We start from the raw sequence: 20,666 nt of genomic DNA on the forward strand, positions 1-20,666 counted from the left end.
TTTTTTTTTTTTTAATGTTTTATTTATTTCTAGGAGAGATAGAGACAGCGTGAGCAGGGGGGGGTCAGAGAGAGAGGGAGTCACAGACTGAAACAGGCTCCAGGCTCTGAGCTGGCAGTCAGCACAGAGCCCGATGCGGGGCTCGAACCCACGAACCGCGAGATCATGACCTAAGTGAAAGTCGGACGCTTAACTGACTAAGCCACTCAGGCGCCCCCGGACTGACTTTTTAACACAGAAACTATGAATGTTTTTTTATGTTGCCAGAATTATACCTTTTTTATAAGGATGAAAAAATAGAAATGTCCATCAAGGGGGAATTATTTAAATAAATTGTGGCTCAACTGTATGATGAAATATAATCAGTCATGAAACCTAATGTTATGGAAGAATAATACCACAGAAAATGAACCTAAAGTATTAAGTGAAAAAAAAAGATCATAAATCCTATGTTCAAAACAATTACAGTTTTAAAAGTATGTATATTTTAAAGAGAAAACAGTGTCTCCTAACGTATAGTCATAGTATGTATACAAAGAAGAAAGTTATGTACCTGAAAGTTAAGGTGTTTGCCTTTCAAATGGTGAGATGATAGAACATAAATGTCCAACAGGTAGAAATTCCCAAGGAACATGTAAGAGTAAGCATGTCTTCCTGTTGGGGCCTCCTGTCACACTGTTCTGCCCGCTTGGGTGTAAATATCACCCTATTCTGCAGGGTTGCCAGGTTGAATCTTGTGACCAAGGGTGGACTGAAGAGTTGTGCAAACCCATGGCCCTTCTCCTTTTTCCAGCCACCTAATGATCCCTATGGTATCCAGAGAGAAGACCTCATCCTAAGTCTTCGAGCTGTGCTGGCTTCTACACCACGCTTTGCCGAGGTGGGTCTAGCCAACGTTAGATATGTAGCCTCAGCCCAAAGAAGGCTCTGAAGAAAGAATAGTAAGAGTATGGGGAAGAAGAAAGCTCCCATATACATTTTCGGATATGGCATCCTAAAATGTCTTAAGGTTTGTGTGGCAAGTATCTTCAGACCTTCAAAGTAGAAAACTTTACCATCTCTTTGTTTAAAATAATAATCCAGTCCGTATATGGTGCTCTCTTTTGAAATCCTGTAGTATTGCCAACTAGCCCACTTTTCAAGTTAACTGGGAGTCTGGCCACAGGTTGGCAGGAAGGTTCGTTTACAGTTACAATTCCTGACTCAACTGTAACTCTCTAATGTAGGTCCTACCCCGGGCACTGGTGGCATGGAGGACATAGTTGGCCTTGGCATTGCTACAACACTACCCATCTCAGACTTCAGTTCTTTCTTCTCTCCCACAGTTCCTGCTGCCCCTGCTGATTGAGAAAGTAGATTCTGAGATTCTGAGTGCCAAGCTGGATTCTCTGCAGACTCTGGTGAGTGGTTTCTTTTATTCCAGGGGCACTAAGGAAGATAGCAGAGAGCCAGGGAATATAGTTCAGTGGTCCTCATGAGAGGGATACCCAGAATCTGGGCTTATATGTTGACCTAAAGCAATCCCCCCCTGCATAATTGTCTGGTCCTATAGTAAGTGGCAGCTGAGGAAAGCCTGACCAGGGGTCCCTCTTTATGCTTGTTTTCAGTCAATCAGGATAAACTCCCATTTTCTATGGCCTGGATAGGACTTTTGTGAAATCCTGCTGGTTCTTCTGCTGAGAGCCTTGCTCCTTCAGGTGCCATTCTGCTGAGGTGCCTACATGTCCTCGGAGTCTATTTGTATAGATAGCTGACACCTGTGCTTTCCTTGGCAGACTGCTTGCTGTGCTGTGTACGGACAGAAGGAACTGAAGGACTTCCTCCCCAGCCTTTGGGCTTCTATCCGCAGAGAGGTGAGTGTTAATTAGATAAACTCACTACTGTTACCTCCCAGTTGCTGGGGATGAGGGGAAATAACACAGCCTGTCCTTTTCCCTGTTGTTGGCCTGGTTATTCAGCAAGCCAGTAAGGGGGCACAATTCTAGTTGAATGACAAGGGAGGGAGAGAGTCAGCTGTTTGATGATAGCACATGATCACCTTTGCATAGTGCCCACTTCCTGTCCTTCCTTGGTCATGATGCATCTGTCACCATATTGAATAAAAGAGGAGAAGAAGACTCGGGTAAGGGGATCCCAACAGCCACTGCTCAAAGTTGGTATCCTGTTTCTTAAAAAGTATGTGTATCAATTCTAGTGGGACTAAAGACTTGGTAAGAATACACCCATTGAGAAGAAACTCACTTGAAGGGTTCATTTCTATGGCTGTACCCTAAAGGTTCTTAAACCCCACTCCCCCAAGGAAATAGGCAGTGGGTGGATGGGCTCTCACCTGGTGCAGGCTCACCTCAGTAGCCATGGGATCCCTCCCTGACAGGTGTTCCAGACGGCAAGTGAGCGGGTGGAGGCGGATGGCCTGGCGGCTCTCCACTCCCTGACTGCGTGTTTGTCTCGCTCTGTGCTGAGGGCTGATGCTGAGGATCTCCTTGACTCCTTCCTTAGCAACATTCTACAGGGTAATGGGACCATGGCAGCCAGAAATGGGGTTGAGTACAATAGAAAGAAGTTTCTTAAGGCCAGTGACCTTTCATGAGTAGCCTCCCACATTCATTGACTTGGGTGCTGGAGTCCTACTTTGAATTGAAAACAATTTGAGTGGTAACTGCTAGCAAACTCTCCCAGGTCTCAATCTCCAACTTTTGTGGACTGCAGGGGAATCGGGCAGCATTCAGCCTACTCCCCAGGTCTGTAATGTGCTGCCTCTCTAGACTGCAGGCACCATCTGTGTGAACCGGACATGAAACTGGTGTGGCCTAGTGCCAAACTGTTGCAGGCAGCGGCAGGTGCATCTGCTCGGGCCTGTGACCACATCACCAGCAACGTACTACCTTTGCTGCTGGAACAATTCCACAAACACAGTCAGGTGAGGAAACAGAATCTTTTGAGGAAATGGGAACCTTGCTGGGATCCTTTTCATAGAGAGCTAAGCATTGAGTTTGTCCCACATGGTAGATCTTGGGTTTTTCTCCCATCAGCTCCTACTGGTTCCCTTGTTCACACTTTCTGACACTCTTACATAAAAGGATAATTCTCCCCACTTCCAGAGGAGCAGGACTGAAATCTTTTAAATTATTCTTTGACCCCAGTACTCCTTAAAACATTACAGAGCAACCAGCGGCGGACAATCCTTGAAATGATCCTGGGTTTCTTGAAGCTACACCAGAAATGGAGCTATGAAGACAAGGGTGAGGTCACCTTCCAGGTGGGGTGTCCTGGTGGCTGCTGAGCACTGTATTCCTATGAAGGATGGCAGGCAAGGAATGCAACCGAGAAGTGTTCTAGAACAACAGCATTCTTGTTCTAAGGTGGTAGCACCAGAGCGCACTTACCAGATGAGGCCTATTCAATTTTTCCTCGTCTACTTCCTGGACACCCAGTGGATTAAGCTCTTTGAATCTTGCCCCAAGTTGTCTTTGCATCACCACTGAGTCAGGGCTTCCCTCTAATCTGGACTCCCATCTGTCCTAGATGAAAGGCCTCTGAATGGCTTCAGGGACCAGCTGTGCTCACTGGTGTTCATGGCTCTGACAGATCCCAGCACCCAGCTTCAGCTTGTTGGCATCCGTACACTTGCAGTCTTGGGTGCCCAGCCAGGTACACTTAAGGGAAGAGAAATGAAAGGGTATTGGTCCTTTCCTTGCTATTTTCCATCTTAAGAGCAATCCTGGGGGCACCTGGGTGGCTCAGTTGGGTAAGCGTCCAACTTTGGCTCAGGTCATCATCTCAGTTTGTGAGTTCGAGCCCCACATCGGGTTCTGTGCTGACAACTCGGAGCATGGAGCCTGCTTCCGATTCTGTGTCTCCTTCCCTCTGCTCCTCCCCTGCTTACACTCACTGTCTCTCAAAAATAAACATTAAAAAAAAAAAAAGAGCAATCCTAATTCCCTGGTTCTCACTGTAAGTCTGGATGATTTGGGATTTCTAATACGACTGTTGGAAGGGTTGTGGTGGTTACAGAGAAAGAAAGATGAGGTTTGTGTTTCATTTTAACACAGATCTTCTCTCTTCTGGGGACTTGGAGCTGGCAGTGGGTCACCTATACAGACTGAGCTTTCTGGAGGAGGACTCCCAGAGTTGGTGAGAATTGAAAGCAGCAAAGTAGAGCAAGCTGTTGCAGGGCTCTGTGCTTCTGACTCTTGGCCCTCTCTAGGGGAAATGGGCCTGTGCTTGCCTCTGACTACCAACTGGTGGAGATTTCAGGCTTCTCTTTTTAGGGGGCATTAAGAAGCCCTGTCCAAATTAGTGGTGTAGGTACTTAAGTCCCACTCTTCAGCAAGGCAGGCTTTGGGAGCCCACTTCCCAGAATCTGCCTGATGGCAGGCCTAGGCAAGACAACAGTGGGCCAAGGCTCAGCAATTGCTCACCTGCCTTGTGTCTCCAGCAGGGCGGCAGCACTGGAAGCATCAGGAGCCCTGGCCACTCTCTACCCTGTGGCCTTCAGTAGCCACCTAGTGCCCAAGCTTGCTGAGGAGCTGGGCAGAGGTATGTGTCTCTAATCTTCTGTGGCTTGTCCCTTCCCAGGGATGTGTGGGGGCTTTCATGTGTGCCATCACAGAGTGAAATCATGTCTCCTGGGTTGCTTGCAGGGCAGTTAGATTTGGCTAGAGGGGATGAGCCCATCAAATGCTCCCGGCACCTGCGCTGTCTACAAGCCTTATCGGCTATATCGACACATCCTAGTATTGTCAAAGAGACCCTGCCTCTCCTGCTACAGCATCTCTGCCAGATGAACAAAGGTAACTACCAGGAATAATCATCAAGGAGCTGGGCTGAATGGGGAACAGCAGGCACATTTGGAGTTGATGCCTCTAAGGCAGTGGTTCCATTGGTGACTATACATATGTAGAGTCACATGGGAATCTTTAAAAAATGTTGATGCCTGGGCCTTACTTTGTTCAACTGAGTCAGTCTCTGAGGAAGAATGGGGCTCAAATGACTGTAATTGTCAGTGCCCGGGTGAATTTGACATGAAGTCAATTAAAAAGCACCACTGTAGGGCCATGGCTACTGAAAATGTGGTCCATTAGCCAGCAGCACGGACGTTGTCTGAGAACTCGTTAGAAGTGCAGAATCTTAGGCCCTACTGTTGTAGTCTGCTTTAAACAAGATCTCCAGGTAACTCCTACACACTGCTGCTCCAAGGCGAAGTGACGGCAGCTGCTGCTACTGTGAGCCTGTGCACGCTCCCCACAGGCTCTCCCTAATTTCCTATGCTCCCAGCTCTGCACTGCCCAGCCCTTCATGGTAGATCCAGTGGATGTTCCAGCAGCTGTTCCAGCAGCTGTTACAGCCCAGAGTGTGGCCGGGGTTTGACTCCTGACTTTGCACTTAACTATAACCCTAGAAAACCACTGGTAGTTTCATTTCACCTCCACATCCTCCTCTATAAAATAGGGAAAATGATACTTCTAGGGCTGTTATGAGAACTGAGAAAATACGTATGGGTGCTTCTGTTGCAGAGCTGGCACAGAGCCGTTCTGCTCCAAAATCTGAATAAGTGAAAACAAAACAGCCAAGAGAATGAAATTGCTTGCTCCATTATAAGACATTCTTGGACTCTTTAGTCAGTCGTCTTTGATTATTCTTCCCATATTCTGTATCTGAAAGATCTGGAAGTGCTTTTAAGAACTCTTTACAGAGAATACTTTCTAACAGGGAATATGGTTGCAGGTACCAATGAAGTTATTGCTGTCTGTCAGAGCCTCCAGCAGGTGGCAGAAAAGTGCCAGCAGGACCCCGAGAGCTGCTGGTATTTCCATCAGACAGCTGTACCTTGTCTGCTCGCCCTGGCTGTGCAGGCTTCTATGCCAGGTAAACTTCTCCACCCTGCACCTTCCCTGTCCTGCCCCTGAGCTCAATCTTTCACTGCTGCTGGACAGCACTGCCACCTGCAGGCTACCACTGGCATTACATTTTGTATCGGCAGAGGCTTCTTTTGAATCCTTTTGTCTCCAAAGCAAGATTTCACTTCAGGCAGAGGGTGCCAACCTGACAAGTGGGCGGGAACCAAAATCTACTTGTGTCAGTGACACTGTGCAGGATGCACACCTTTTTCCTCAATAATTGCTATGTAAATAGTTAGAGTTGGGCTCTGGAATCAAGCTGACCTGGTTGGGTTTCATCTCCAACTCCACCACTTATTAAGTGAAGATATTTTAGCCTTTGTAAGCCTCTGTTTTCTTCGCTTAATATTAGGGGAAGATAAAGAGTAAAATCTGTGTCACAGGGTAGTTAGTAAGGATTAAATAAAAATGTGTGGTGCTTGGCAACAGAGTACATAGTATGTATGTATAGTAGGTTTATGGATATAGCTGCTTTAATAGTAAGGACCCCTGACAATACATCTCTGTTATCTTTTACATTTTGGAAAAAACTAAAGTAACTATTTCTGAAGTTCAGAAGATCATAATTGCTAGCTTTATTCTTCTTGTTGCCCAGTCTGAGGACTGCACAAAGTTCTCAAGAGCTCTCTGTGGCCCATGTTAACCATTCCTGTTTCTAGTGCCATGCTTGTACTCAGGGCCACGGAGCTCCTAGGGGAAAGGTTTAAAACTGATGCCATTGTAACTAGAGTCATGATGATGCCCGGACCTATCCATCTGAACCATAGTCATGGCCTGGTGGGGTGTGTGTGTGTGTGTTTATTTTTCAGAGAAGGAGCACTCAGTTCTAAGAAAAGTACTGTTGGAGGATGAGGTCTTGGCTGCCATGGTTTCTGTCATTGGCACTGCCACCACCCACTTGAGCCCTGAGTGAGTATAATCATTGATGTGGCTTATCATAGGCATGATAGCAATCTTGGGAAGAAGCAGCAAATAGCCGCCTTCTGAGCTATCTTTTACCCAGAATCAAATGTGGAGGGAGTTGTTTTGCTGGCAAAGTAAGAGGAAGTGGCTTTTTAGCACCATGGATTGGGGGTAGGGGAGGCATGGGCTAATGGTTTTTAGCTACACATGTGCATTAGAATCATCTGTGGAGTGTTTTTGGAATATACATTGCGTTCTCTCACCAGATTGTAAGCTCCAGGAGAATAGGGATTTAATCTATCTGACTCACTGCTAAATCAGGGACTAAAATGGGAATGGTTCTTGGCACATAATATATGCTGAATTATTATTTGTTCAATACATGAATGATCGTGTTCTGTCCCATTGACTCAGTGACTCTAATGTGAATCCAGGGTACTTCAGAACCCTGGCTTCTTGGTGATACCTAGTCCTCTACCCCCAGCTTAGCTGCCCAGAGTGTTGCCCGCATTGTGCCCCTTTTCTTGGATGGCAATGTCTCCTTTCTGCCTGAAAACAGCTTCCCTTGCAGATTCCAGCCATTCCAGGTGAGGGTCTGATGGACTAGAATGGGGAGAATCTTGGGACTTCTTTCCTTCAAAATTTTAGGGCTAATCTGGGATGGGTTTGGGGCAGAAAAGCCTCTTGCTGGCAGGTCAGGCTTGCTAGGGCTTTTATCCCTTTCCAGAATGGCTCCTCAGGACAGAGGAGGCTGGTTGCACTGCTTATGGCCTTTGTCTGCTCCTTGCCTCGAAATGTGAGTATATTTGGGGAGTACCATAGTTTAACCCTGACAAGGCGGGGGAGGGGGGTTACATCCCAAGTGACTTCTGGACAGAAATTTGTCATAGGCTAAGCTGATCTTCTATTTTACTCACTGGAGTGTTTAGCTCTCATCCATCTTTACCCCTGCTGCCACTTTCTTTCTTTCTTTTTTTTTCCCCTTAAGTTTATTTATTTATTTTGAGAGAGAGAGAGGCAGAGAATTCCAAGCAGGCTCCACATTGTCAGCAGAGAGCCCAACGCGGGGCTCGATCCCACGAACCGTGAGATCGTGACCTGAGCCAAGATCAAGAGTCGGACGCTTAACCGACTGAGCCACCCAGGCGCACCCCCCTGCTGCCACTTTCTACTGGGTATCTCTTGAAGTTCAAGTGTTCTCTGCGCGCATTACATGGTCAGGTTTTGTGTAGGTGGAAATCCCTCAACTGAACCAACTCATGCGGGAGCTTGTAGAGCTGAGCTGCTGCCCCAGCTGCCCCTCCTCCTCCACTGCGGCCGCCAAGTGCTTTGCAGGACTCCTCAACAAGCTCCCCACAGGTACTGAAGTGAGGCTGGGGGGTTGGGAGCCTCCTGGAATCAATTGCTGATCAAATCTTAGAAGTTCAGTCTTCCTGCTCTTTAAAAAAAGAGCTGCTAAAAATATAGTAGGGCCTCCCAGGGGACAGCCCTTGGGACAAGAGTCAAGACCAGAGCTGGGCAGAGCATTACAGGACATAAGAAGATGAGAAGGTTCAGGCAGAGTGCTCTGTGTCTGTCACCCTACTCCCTACAGGGAGCTATTAGAGATCATTTTTTACTAGAAGTAGACCACTCTTTCCAAATACCAGCACCCCTGTGTTATGAGATACCAGACTCTCATGCTAGTGTCCTAGAGCTGAGTGGGCAAAGTCATAGCCAGAGTGATACTGTTCTTTTCTAATGGCTTCTCAGGGAGCTCTGTATTTAAATAATTTACATCATTTGTTGTTAAAGAAACATGTGGCCTCTGCATCAGTGTTTCCTCTCCTATTTTTAGGGCAACAGCTAGATGAATTCCTGCAGCTGGCAGTGGACAAAGTGGAGGCTGGCCTGAGCCCTGGCCCCTATCGTAGTCAGGCCTTCACACTGCTTCTCTGGGTAAGGACCCAGAATGGATTCTAGTTAGATGGAGAGACAATTAATGTCTGGTTAAATAAAATTTCTTGATTTGACCTTGAACTGTAAGCATGCTTCTTGAGGTTTTGGGATTTGAATGTCATGCCCAGACTGTTCTCTGATTACAGGTAACAAAGGCCCTAGTGCTTAGATATCATCCTCTCAGCTCCTGCCTCACAGACCAGGTAAGTAGGTTCTGGAGACAGGAGAGCCAAGGATGTAAATAGTCACTTCCGCATTGATCCTATTCCTCCCAGAAACCACTGCCATCCTCTTTTTGGGTATTTAATGTTCATTCTTCCCTCCTGATGCACCTCTTTTCTCTAGCTCATGGGCCTCCTGGGTGATCCAGAACTAGGCCCAGCAGCAGCTGATGGCTTCTCTCTGCTCATGTCTGACTGCACTGATGTGTTGACGCGTGCTGGCCATGCTGAAGTGCGTATCATGTTCCGCCAGCGGTTCTTCACTGATAACGTGCCTGCTTTGGTCCAGGGTTTCCATGCTGCTTCCCAAGGTGAGAAGGGTCTAAAAGAAAGACCCCAAATATATAGACCTGTTCTTTACTAAGGTCACATTCCCTAAAATAATTTAGGACCTGAGTGTTTCTTTAGAGCTCCAGTGTGATCTATACCTAAAAGGCTAAACTTCCAGAATCTTGTCCTACTTTTTTCCTTCGATAAATCTTGCTTTTTCTGAGCTTGAGGTGTTGGTTTCAACCTCTCTCTAGGCTTATGTCCCAGCTTCATCAAGATTGGAGTTGAATGTTCAGACTATATGTCTGAGACCAGTTTGTTCCTAACCTTTTCCATGTTACAGATGTGAAGCCAAATTACCTGAAGGGCCTGTCTCATGTACTTAACAGGCTGCCCAAGCCTGTGCTCCTACCAGAGTTGCCCACGGTAAGCCCTGCAGTCAGAGCCTGGGGACTAAGTCACTGGCCCCAGCTGGTGTGAGAGACGGGGGGACGGGGGACGTGGAGGAGCAGCAGGCCCACCACATATGTGATGTGCCTGCCTTTCTGGCCCCTTAGCTGCTCTCCTTGCTGCTGGAGGCCCTGTCTTGCTCCGACAGTGTAGTACAGCTCTCCACCCTCAGCTGCCTTCAGCCTCTTCTACTGGAAGCACCCCAGGTCATGAGTCTTCATGTTGACACCCTCGTCACCAAGTTTCTGAACCTCAGCTCTAGTCCTTCCATGGTGCGTTGAAGCCCCAGCAACTCTTTGGCACCTACATCTCTCCTTCACAGGTCTCCCCTCACCCCCTCCCCTTACGGTTGTGTTCCAGGCTGTCCGGATAGCTGCACTGCAGTGTATGCACGCTCTCACTCGCCTGCCCACCCCTGTGGTGAGTACCTGAGATGGCTCTCTGGCCTGGACACTTCTTTAAAGAGCCAGAAAAGTTCCTTTCTGCCTTAATCAAATGAGACTGGCTACCTTGCTGTGTGATTGAGGTACACATAGGCATGGATTTGCCTGTGATAGAATGGCCATCCTGCCACATAGCACAATCTGGAATCACTAAAGGAGAATAGGAAGAACATTGGTTGTTGAGTCAGAAAAATAGCCATTTCAGTTGCCTTGGTTGAACAAGGCTGTGGTTCTTCTAACTCCACAGCTGCTGCCATACAAACCACAGGTGATCCGGGCCTTAGCCAAGCCCCTGGATGACAAGAAGAGACTGGTGCGCAAGGAGGCAGTGTCAGCCCGGGGAGAATGGTGAGTTTCTAAGTCATGGATAAAAGGGGATTGAAATGAGCCTTATCACTGATGCTGCCAAACTTCTTTTTTCCTCCAGGTTTCTGCTGGGGAGCCCTGGCAGCTGAGCCCTCGGTCCTGGCCCAGGCCTTTCTGACAGACAATCTAACCTGGAATTACTAACTTTTGAGCCATCTTGCCCAAGGCAGGGAGACCACTGGCCTCCGATTGCCTCTCCCTGGGCCTCTGTTGCATGGCTGTATAGGAAACACAGGAATCCTGTTTTCTAATGGATTTGTAAAGTAACTGAGTGTGAGACTACTTGTGTTTGAGGAAAGATCTTGGTCTTAGGGCTCTTCATTTGTCAGAAAAAGGGAGACCTGCTGCTGAGGGGTGAATGGATGCACATGAACGTGGCCCTGCAGACCGGGGATGTGGATGTGTGTACCCCTGCTGGAGAATAAAGATTTCTTTGGGTAATGGGGCTGTCAGGTATTTCCCCCTCCCCACTTGTGCCTTAGTGCCACATAACCAGAGCACCAGTGCATAAGCCATAGGAACACTAATGACAGGGACTAGCTAAGAACTCTTCAGGGTATCCACCCCTCCAAGTAGAGCATAGGAAGCATGACCAGAACACCTACTTAATCGGTCTCGATTCTGACTTTTCCCCTTCCTTGGCCTAAAGTAAAGGCAATGAAAAGCTATAGATCTTTAAAAATCAAATACCTTTATTTTTCACCTTCAGCAGCATGTGAGAAATGGCAGTGACCTCAGCAGTAGGCCTGGTGTCTTTGCCCTGTTGAGGAGCCAGGATCTCCGCTCTACCGTTCAGGTGTTTTCTCAGACAGCACATGGAAGAGATGGTGGCCAACCCCAGTGCTGGAACCTGGAGGAGGTCGGGGTCAGCACCCGGCAAGGTTGCTAGCTGCCTAATCTCCAGTCTGGGGCTGGAACTTCAGTTTGCCTGAGCTGAGTAAAGGGACATCAGTCCTAGGATTTCTCCACATCATGCCTGTTTCTGCAGTGGCCAGGAGACTGGTCCTGGAGTCGTCCCTGCATGGTACTCGGAGGCAGGCCCACTGATTCTTTTTGCCCAAGGATTCCAAGAAGCTGTCCTTGGAGGCCCTTGAGACAGTACAGGAAGCAGAGTGGCACACAGGCTGTGACAGGTATGATCCAGCTCACACTGCCATCACAGAGGCTGAGTGAGCAGTCACCCAGGGAGGGGGGTCCCAGGTCATTCCATTCCCATGGGGCAGGTGACTGGAAGGCAACAGCACCCGAGTAAGCCAGTGCCTACAAGAGAAGATAGAATGTCTCTGAGTTCTAAGAGTTCTTGGTCTTCCTTTCTGATCCTCATTCCTCAGCAAGGAATCAAGATATCCTGAAGCTACTTTGGCATTAATCCCAAAAGTAACATAAGTTCTAATATATCTAAGCCTTTAGAGGTTTCAAGCTAAACCTCTGAGGGGTCACTGCAAGCAGTGACAGGCAGGAATATAATGAGGACGGGAAAGGGGGGGAGGCAGGTACTTCTGGTCGTCTAGTTATTACTGCCTTGGAGTTGCAATTTGAAAAGTTGATTTACCCTGGTCTCAGGCTAAGGGAGCTAACTTTTTTGTTTTGGGAACTCTGTTACAATAGATTACTGCAATCCCACACATTGTTGGCTTGAACTCCAGATACTGCATACAAATGGGAGGAGATGGGTAGTCACCATATCCTACCTAGAGGTCCCTTACGGACCACTGCTTTCTCAGGATTCTGTTGTGTCATCTGTAAGCCTCATGCATGTTGGCCTTAAGCCCCTTTGGCTCAAACGAACAATGATCTCTACTCCCAGGGTAGTTGTACTGTCCTGTACGGTAGCCACTAGCCACATGTGCCTATTTAAACTAGTAAAAATAAAATTAAAAATCAATTTACGGGTGCATCAGCCACATTCCAAGTGTTCAGCAACCCTATATGGCTGGTGGCTGTGTCTTACACAATGTAGGTACCAAACATTTCTTCTGCCATCATAAAGAGTTCTGGTGGGCAGCACTAGTCTAGATATTCTACTTTACCTTCCTGTGTCCACACCCAGGAATACCTTCCAGTTGTCCAAACAGCCGTAGTTGTAATGATTCCTAAAAACCTAGAGCCGAGAGAAATACAGGTTTCTACAAACTCCTTTTATTTTATCTCCCTCCTAATTTTCGGGCCTAGGTTAGCTGAAGTTCTGACCTTTTATCATGCCTGCCCTTGTTGGCCCTGACCATGGCCTCTGTTTTCAGGACAACAGGATCAGTTACCCTCCACCCCAAGCCCTCAGCCCTACTCACTCTGCCCTTGGCCTGCAGCCGACGTCTCTCCTTCTTGTTGATGTGCCTTTCGATACTAGTTTCTCCTCGACTGATGAGAACAGCATGCCATACAGTTAGGGCACCCAAGGCAAGTGCTACAGAACTAAGAAAAGAGGGGCCAGGGTTGGTGGGGAGCTTGGTGGTAGGGGGAGGCTACAAGTAGGTCTGAAATTGAGCTGAGCAATAATGATTAGCTAGAGACCTCTCTGCTGAAGTCCCAGCCCACATCCTAGATGAGTTCTTACCTCACTACATTTATAGAAAGCATCAATGAAAATGCATCAACATGAGCTAAGAATAAATTATGTGGGAAGAAAGGTAGGGAAATTAAGTCTGCATTACTAATAACAATGTTCTGTACTTCTTAAAATACCCATGCTCAGGAAAGTGCAGTGGGTAATGAAAACAGCAGGATTAGAATGGCAGCATGCAATTCAGATCACAGTTCTCCCATTCCCAGCTGTGTATCACACAACTCACTTCACCTCTCCTCTTGGGGTTTCCTCACCTGGAAAATGCAGCGCCCTACCTGGAGGTAGTTTAACTTACCTTGGCACATTAACACTAAATGCTAGCATCCTTAGTGTTCCCGGCCCCAGAAGGCTGAAGAAAATGAAGCACTGATTGTTTGCCAAGCTGTTATGCTAAGAACAGCAGCAGATGACACAGGCCTGGGTCTCTGCCTACACGTGGGCACTGGAAAAGGTTTTTCTGAAGCTGCCCCCCATTTAGGCTGTCAAAAATGAGTGTTAAATACCTGCACAGGAACCAGAGGTAGACAAGACTCTTGTGAGTCACCCTTTCTCGGAAGGAGAAGGTGGGTGGTGGGGTCTGGTGATACGTCTAGAAAAAGAGAAGAGCAAGGTGGCTCATTGCTCTATTGATCTCCACCACAGCCCCCAGCACCTGCAGGCAGGTGAGTGACCCAAGCCCAGGATGAGAAAATAGGGAGGTAAGCCACAGAGGAGTCAGGGCAGCAGCCAGATGGGTGGGCCAAGCCCGGCGGCATCACCATGTAGACAAACACTGGGCAGAGCGGGTCTGGACAGGATGGCAAAGCACAGGAGGAGCCGACCCTGGGCCTTCAGGTTTGACAACACAAATGGGGCTCCAGGGGAAGCCGCTCCACTCCCCAGCTAGAACTCCCTCACTGTGTGCCTGCAATCCTCAAGTGAGGAGGCCGGGCCCAGGCCCAGAATGCAAGAATAAGCAAGAACTGAGCTCCACTAAGGACTAAAAGGACAGCAGAGGTTAAGTGGTATAATCATGAGCCCAAGATCTTTCCAAATAAGGGGTCCTAACAGGCCCAGGAGAAGGCCTGGCATGGATGCAGAAAGACCAGGAGCAAAAGGTGATCAGACTGGCCCAGCCTGGTCCCTGTCCCCTGGAACCCCATTACACAGACTAACACAGACTCCTTGCTGCTCAGGCTGTCACCAAGGCAGAGTCCCCACTCAGCCCAAAGAAGGTGAAAACGGGATAGAGAGCCCCAGACTGTCACACACCAGGGAGTTCCAGCTTGGCCCCAGGCCACTTAGTCTGCCCATGGCCGACAGCCTCCCAGGATACCCCTGATCCAGTCTCAAGAGGCCCCTCAGCCAGCATCTACAACTCCACTAGCAGGTGGGCCCCCGCTGCCTCAGCAACTCTGTACCCCTGGCCTGAGCAGCAGGAGGCAGTGGCATGGGGAGGGCCCACCTGGTTGGCAACCGCCTGTAGTTTGTTCTTGTCGAGCTGTTTCATTTTCTAAGGGGATGGAAAACAGTGCTGGTTATACTCTCAGGCCTCTAGGGTAGGGGTGCTACCAGCCCCACTCCTTAGGGACAGATTCCACACCCCAAAATTCTACTGAGCTGCCCTGCTCCTAGCTGTGGGCTCACCTCAATGGCAGCATAAGCTTCCCGGAAAAGGTCCCAACTTCCGTAGCTGCAGTAGACACAGCCCAGAGTCATGAAAAAGCAGAAAGAGAAGAAGTACCGATGGTTATAGTGGCCTACACAGTTGTTTAGCCAGGCTGGTGGGGGAAGGATTAAGGATAAGATCAAACACAGCTTCAGGTCTCTCTGGTTGATTCTTGGCTTCAAGATGGCATCATCCAAACACAGAGCCTCCAGTCACCAAGAACTATTTCCCAAAGCAGGAAAATATGGGACTATTTCCAGACGTTAAAGCTTTTCAAAGCCCTCACCAGTCCCCCTGGAAAATCATGAAAAATGAAATCTTCAGCAAAATGAATCTGCCAATACTTGAACCTAGCTGGTGTTAAAACCAGCCATCTGTTGGGACAGCAGAAGGGGACCAGTGGTTCTATCTGGCATGCCCAGTGGACAACCTGAAGCCCAAACATCTCTTTCCATCCCACAAATGTTAGCATGACAGTCTAACAAACTGTTAGAATAGATGCCTTCCTCCAAGATGTGTCCCATATTGCCTGTAAGCCTCCTGCTCCCCCCAGGAGATGGCCAGGCCCCACCATTCCTCTTCTAACTTTTCATGAGCCCACTGTTCTTTGAGGAAGGGATGCTAGAAGCTGTGGTTGTGGCCCTTCACTCGGTGCAGGGCTCTGGAGCTAAAGAAGGAGGCCTCATGCAGAAGAGACAATAAAAGGATACGGCAGTGATGATCCATCTTCAGCACACACCTGTGAGGGAGGGACACAGGCTCTGTTACGGTGGCCAAGGTTCTTGAGATGTCAGTGCCAATCCTTTCCTACAAGGACCAGCATCCTGCTGAGTGGAAAGGGCACAGACTTTGAAGACAACCAGGCCTTGCTTCAAACCCTGTTTCATTGGCTACATGATCTTGGACAAGGTTAGCTCATCTCTCTGTTTCCACAAGTGATGACAATACATAACTCAGGACCATTCTGAGGACCAGGCATCATGACATGAGGGCGCACTGCCTGGTGAAAAGACTTCATAAACATCTTCTCAAACTCTAGGCCTACATTTTACCCTAGGGCTACAACAAAAGGGGCAAAATAAGCAAAGCCAAGACCCACCTATTGCAGATGCTGCAGTGGTGTGTTCGGGCTGGCTTGGGGTAAATACACTTCTTACAGATGGAAACTGTTGCGATATCGTTCCTACCCTGTGCGAAAGGGAGAAGAGCATCATGACAACCGTGGCAGCAAAGTTTTGCACCTCAAAAGATACCAAGGCACTCTCCCTCCCCACTCCTAGGACTGGCTCTCGCAGCCTGCAGCTCTCTCCCTCCGCATGCCCCTGTGGGGACCCACCTGGGGTGGGTATCCAGGTGGAGTGGTGATGGCCTGGTAGTAATGGAAGACGATGAGGATCAGATTCCAGTGGCTATAGAAGAAGTGCCAGCAGAGCCGCGGCACTGAGTACGTTCGGAGGATGAGAGGCAGGACACACAGGTAGGCGATGGCCACGATGGAGCTGGTCAGCACGATCACTAACACCACGAACACCTGCCAACACCAGTGAGGTCAGGTAGACACGGTGAGAGGTTCCCAACACCAAGGGTAGACTCAGGAATTTCCCTGGGGTAGGAGGCTACTGCGGGTCCCAAACCCAGTGTGGGTCCACCAGATACATGTCCTGCTACCCCAAAACGTCCCTTTTCCTCCTCCCTGGGTATCATCACTCACCACCCCACACCAACGGATCACGTTGTCCACCAGCCAGTAGATAGGCTCAAAGGCAGCATCGACAGCTGTGTCACTGCTACCAAAGGAGTTGTAGAGCAGGGAGCGCAGGCAGACTTTGCCATAGCGCCAGCGCTGTACCAGGCCCCGGAGCAGAGGTGGGCAGCGACGCCTGTAGCCCAGGAGCAGAAGCAGGCGCAGGCAGAGGCGGGCAGGGCCCAGCAGCAGGCTCCGCTGGCCCCGCATGGCTCCTAGGAGAGCACACCATTGTGAGAAGCCACTCCGGTCCTGTCCCTCTCTACCCCACCAGGGAGGAGGCCCAGAGCACCAGCTTAAAGGCAAACAACTGAGGCCCAGCTGGGCCAGTCACCAGCTATGGGACGTAGGAAGATTACTCCACTTCTGTATGGAATGGGTGGTGCCAGTGTCCCAACCAGACTACATGGGGTAGGGTCTGGAAGTTCTGAGCCTGCAGAAATCCCACTTACATTGCACCACTTGGGTGCACAGCAAATCCAAAAAGATGTACACCTAGAGTAAAGGGCCACCCACAGTAAAAGGCTAAGGGAAAGGATGGCAGCTCCAAGCCAAAGCAAGGTCTTTGGAGTTCTATGTGTAGACAGACCACTGGGTGGAGCACAGCTGACATGCACAAAGCTGCCACCATGCCTCTGTGGGCACGGCCACCATAGCAAAGGATTCCTGGGGTATCCTGCCTGCTCTAGCCCATTGACCTACCTCCTAACAATTGCTCTTCACCATAAAACGGCTGGTGGGGGAGTGAGTACATCGCACGTGGATCCTACATCTAGATCTTCCTTGGTGCTGAGTCTTAGCAAAAGATAATCCTTTTTCCTACTTCCTCTGAGCTGACATTACAGGCCACCAGACCCAACCTGGTAGCACGAGACTCCCTGTCTCCTGTCAGGACACCTCAGCTACCCTCTGCATGACATAAGATGCTCTGTCTCCAATTCCAGTCCCAGCTCCACCCCAATGATACAAAAGCCAAGAAAACTTCAGGTGTTTACAGCAGAATAACACACAGGCATGAGACACTGGCAGTGGGTGAGGGGCCTCCCTGTGGTGGCTCATGAAGACCACAGAGCCTACCCTTCCAGTGTTGAGTCTCCCCTGCCCAATTCTAGTTGGACAAGTCTTCTCTGCAGCTGCTGCCCTTGGCCCCAAGCTTCCCAACCAGCCTTCCCAGCTCTGCAAGTGCTTTCTCCTCTATGTGATTTCTACTTCACCCAATAGCCATGCGAGGTCAGCTGCCCAGGTAATGTCCAGAACAAAAATCATGGACTCCTTTGATGACAGTCTCATCAATTCTGCAGATTAAAGCCCTTACCAGAAAAGAAATTATCTGATTTCCTCCTAGGGCTACTGTGTCCTCAGCAACTCCACTGACTTATTTAAAAGGCAGCTCAAAACCCAACAGAAACTGGAGGAGGCTGCTCCACTGTAGGGATGGTTTCAGTTCAGTAACTGGAGCAAGGTACTCTCCTTGCACACTGGCTTATCACAGAAGGCCTTTCAAAGAAACGCCTTCCATAAGTTCTGTAAACGACCTAAGGCAAAGAGGAATCCAGCAGACAAGGCCAACAGAACGAGAAGATGATTCAGTAAGGACCTACTCTCTGCATCAGGATAAAGAAACTGGCTATTCCCATCACCTACTGGAGCTAAGAGAATTAAGGAGCAGTGTATAAAGGGAGAAAGTAAAAACTCAGGCTTCCTACTTCCCCTGAGTTGGGAGTCCTGTTGCTTAGAACCATGATATGGCTAGAGGCATGAATTTTCTTTTTCTTTTCTTTATTTTGAGGAGGAAAGGACAGAGAGAGGGAGCGAGAAGGAGAATCCAAAGCAGGCTCCACGCTGTCAGCAAAGAGCCTGACATGGGGCTCAAATTCACAAACCATGAGATTATGACCTGAGCTGAAATACTGTCAGCAAAGAGCCTGACACGGGGCTCAAATTCACAAACCATGAGATTATGACCTGAGCTGAAATCAAGAGTCAGACACTTAGCCAACTGAGCCACCCAGGCACACCTTGAAGCAAGATTTTTCAAAATAGTGTACGGTCACAGTCAAGTTTAAGAGTGAGCCAAGAATTTTACCTCGCAAGAAATCCAAGTGACTTAGACTCGCCACACCATTGTTCATTCCCTTATGGTGGCTAATGGAAAGCTTTTTCCTATTTGCTAAAATAATCTTTATAATGATAGCTTGCAAATAAGATGCATTCCTCACCTATTAATAAACACGAGTTATATGCCATCTCTCCTGTTTCCAAAAACAAGAAACATTCCTTTTCAGATTCTCCACCTTTCATATTGTTCTCAACCACCTCTGGAATTCCTGACTCTATAGGAATTGCCTGCCTCAAGGACAAGACTTACCAACTCTCATCTATCCCATAACTTGATTACTTAGGGTTCAATTCTGTCCTTATGTAGTTCTGTGACCTTGGGCAAATCAGCCAACCCTGTTGGAATTCAATTTCCTTGTGTTTCCATTCAGTGACAGGGTAGAGTCAAATGCTAAGGTCCCCTCCAGCTCTAACCTTTTAAGAATCTATATATACGCTAGGTTAAGGTATAAATGAAATGGCTACAAATGCTTAGCACAATACCTGGCTCACAGAAATAATAAGTACTTGTTGAACAAACAGAGGATGCAAAAATGGTGAGGTTAGTCAGATGTCTATCTGTGCTAGAAGCAGCAGCAAGTGCACTCCTGCCAATGCAGTAACACTAAGTATCTGCTACTATCTTTCTTCATGATCAGTAAAAAGAAATAGAAACCATTGTTAGAATCACAGCACTTAAAAGCTTAAATGGATTTTATAACACAAATCCAACCAGAAATGAACCCAAACATGTAAACTGAAAGTTTGTAGAGCTACAGATCAGATCGGAGTGAAGTCTAGAGTCAACCCCCTCCCGCTCATTTTAGCTTAGTGGGGTTCAGGGAGTATGGATGTTCCAGGGAAGAGATATGTGGTCCTTGGGGCCACACTTGAACATACAGAGTTCCTCGTTTCTTAGGAAATTGAACCAAAGCAGAATTCAAAAAAATCGTGCGATTTTGTGTGTGTTGTGGCAGAGGATGGGGAAAGAACATGAACATGGGAGAAAACAGAGAAGCAGAGCTTCACTATCACCCCAAGCACAAGCCCTTAGCACTCTGATCCCTCAGTAGTAACCACAAACCATAGTGACGTCTGCCACCAGATTAGAGGGGATTGAAGGCCATAGCACTCCCCTCTTTCCAAGGCTCTAAGTCACCATCTGTTTTCCAAGGGGAAACTGGATTGGTGAGGGTTGGAGGGTCTACACAGGCAGGGGCATATTCCAAAGCCACCAAAAGGCAAGGGAAACTGAAATGAAAGTCGTAGCAAACCTCAACTGGACAAAGACGCTGCTCTCAGGATGTCTGCTTTCTTAAGCAATAGTTGTCAATCATCAGTAACAGCAACATTCTACTCGCGTGCAGACTTTCGTTCCGGACTAACATGGTTGAAAAAGTTAAGGACGGGCCCACACGACCTGAACTCCGCTTGAGAGGATCCGACCTTAAGATGTGAAGCTGCAATCACAAAAAGCCTTTATTTCTGAACGGGGGTGGCGTGGTCAAAGTGCGATGGACTGGAAGTATAAAAAAACAAAAAACACAACCTTGGGTTCCGGTTTGGGCTCTACCTTGAACTATCTCCGAGGATCCTGGACAAGTTAAATCCTATCTCTGGATCTGAGTTTCCAAATCTGTGAAATGGGCAAGTTGGGGTGGCCTCCTTCCATGCTTCAAGCGTTACAGCTGCCCGGAGGGTGCACTCCGCCAGGCAGGGTACGGCCGTGCAGGGCGGGGCAAGGAAAGAACAGGAACTGGGGCTGACGAAAAGGCCCCGCACGGGGCCCGACCCTAGAAAAAAGGTCAAGACTGGGTAGCAAAGTCCGCGGCTCCGCTCTTACCTGCCGCCTGCCGCCTCCCCAGTCAGCCAAATGCAACCCCACAGCCTCCGTCGCCGCTCACTGTCAACCCCTCCAGCTCTGCAACCCGGCCGGGCCGCGCTCAGTCCAACCAACCATCGCCCGCCACCCCCAGCACCAGCCTGCAGACTGGGACCCGCCGCCAGCCCATCCTGGACCACAGGCGCAAGCGCAAGCGCAGGAGTTCCGGAGCCCCGCCCCCGGACTCGTCCCGGGGTAACCTGGGAAATAAAGTTTCCCGGAGGCTCCGAAGATCACGTGA

At 48.7% G+C, this 20,666-nt stretch overlaps 2 protein-coding genes across 11 annotated transcripts in view; one reads left to right on the top strand and one right to left on the bottom strand.

The window, feature by feature from the left end:
* Positions 1-10,932, top strand: part of MMS19 (MMS19 cytosolic iron-sulfur assembly component) — a 33,187-nt gene extending 22,255 nt beyond the window's left edge. The window contains exons 9-31 of one of the 2 annotated variants that reach the window (XM_077779075.1): positions 794-880; positions 1,326-1,400; positions 1,776-1,853; positions 2,375-2,513; positions 2,766-2,920; positions 3,164-3,242; positions 3,526-3,651; positions 4,053-4,134; positions 4,439-4,539; positions 4,644-4,793; positions 5,728-5,868; positions 6,710-6,809; positions 7,288-7,390; positions 7,531-7,599; positions 8,036-8,162; positions 8,641-8,741; positions 8,888-8,944; positions 9,087-9,273; positions 9,576-9,658; positions 9,790-9,954; positions 10,043-10,102; positions 10,373-10,473; positions 10,553-10,932. In XM_077779075.1, the coding sequence (XP_077635201.1) occupies positions 794-880; positions 1,326-1,400; positions 1,776-1,853; positions 2,375-2,513; positions 2,766-2,920; positions 3,164-3,242; positions 3,526-3,651; positions 4,053-4,134; positions 4,439-4,539; positions 4,644-4,793; positions 5,728-5,868; positions 6,710-6,809; positions 7,288-7,390; positions 7,531-7,599; positions 8,036-8,162; positions 8,641-8,741; positions 8,888-8,944; positions 9,087-9,273; positions 9,576-9,658; positions 9,790-9,954; positions 10,043-10,102; positions 10,373-10,473; positions 10,553-10,580 (2,394 nt within the window). In that variant the 3' untranslated portion in view covers positions 10,581-10,932. The remainder of the gene's footprint in view (positions 1-793; positions 881-1,325; positions 1,401-1,775; positions 1,854-2,374; positions 2,514-2,765; positions 2,921-3,163; positions 3,243-3,525; positions 3,652-4,052; positions 4,135-4,438; positions 4,540-4,643; positions 4,794-5,727; positions 5,869-6,709; positions 6,810-7,287; positions 7,391-7,530; positions 7,600-8,035; positions 8,163-8,640; positions 8,742-8,887; positions 8,945-9,086; positions 9,274-9,575; positions 9,659-9,789; positions 9,955-10,042; positions 10,103-10,372; positions 10,474-10,552) is intronic. The other variant, XM_077779080.1, reaches the window with a different exon arrangement.
* A 231-nt stretch (positions 10,933-11,163) lies between these two features.
* ZDHHC16 (zDHHC palmitoyltransferase 16) lies at positions 11,164-20,562 on the bottom strand. Of its 9 annotated transcripts, none has more exons than XM_077779098.1 (12): positions 20,387-20,561; positions 19,818-20,003; positions 16,414-16,661; positions 16,039-16,233; positions 15,802-15,890; positions 15,413-15,441; positions 14,681-14,814; positions 14,499-14,546; positions 13,558-13,643; positions 12,780-12,903; positions 12,548-12,592; positions 11,164-11,751 (listed from the first exon to the last, which is right to left on the bottom strand). In XM_077779098.1, exons 3-12 carry the CDS (start codon positions 16,654-16,656, stop codon positions 11,446-11,448), a joined length of 1,299 nt encoding a protein of 432 aa, XP_077635224.1. In that variant the 5' UTR covers positions 16,657-16,661; positions 19,818-20,003; positions 20,387-20,561; the 3' UTR covers positions 11,164-11,445. The 9 variants fall into 9 exon arrangements, 8 of the variants coding, with proteins under 8 accessions (XP_077635224.1, XP_077635243.1, XP_077635235.1 ...); XM_077779117.1 differs by having other exon boundaries at positions 19,818-20,062; XM_077779109.1 differs by lacking the exon at positions 20,387-20,561 and adding an exon at positions 20,117-20,380.
* Between the last annotated feature and the right edge of the window lie 104 nt (positions 20,563-20,666).

Source organism: Crocuta crocuta, unplaced genomic scaffold (assembly GCF_008692635.1).
Source record: "Crocuta crocuta isolate KB4526 unplaced genomic scaffold, BGI_CrCroc_1.0 scaffold170, whole genome shotgun sequence".
Classification (NCBI taxonomy): Eukaryota; Metazoa; Chordata; class Mammalia; order Carnivora; family Hyaenidae; genus Crocuta; species Crocuta crocuta.

Coding starts and splice junctions, on each gene's coding strand:
- ZDHHC16 (XM_077779090.1), bottom strand. CDS start 16,656: ATGCGGGGCCAGCGGAGCCTGCTGCTGGGCCCTGCCCGCCTCTGCCTG. Junction 12,904..13,557: donor TACCTCTGGTTCCTGTGCAG/GTATTTAACACT, acceptor CTCTTTTCTTAG/TTCTGTAGCACTTGCCTTGG. Junction 11,752..12,547: donor GCTGTTTGGACAACTGGAAG/GTATTCCTGGGT, acceptor CTTCTCTTGTAG/GCACTGGCTTACTCGGGTGC.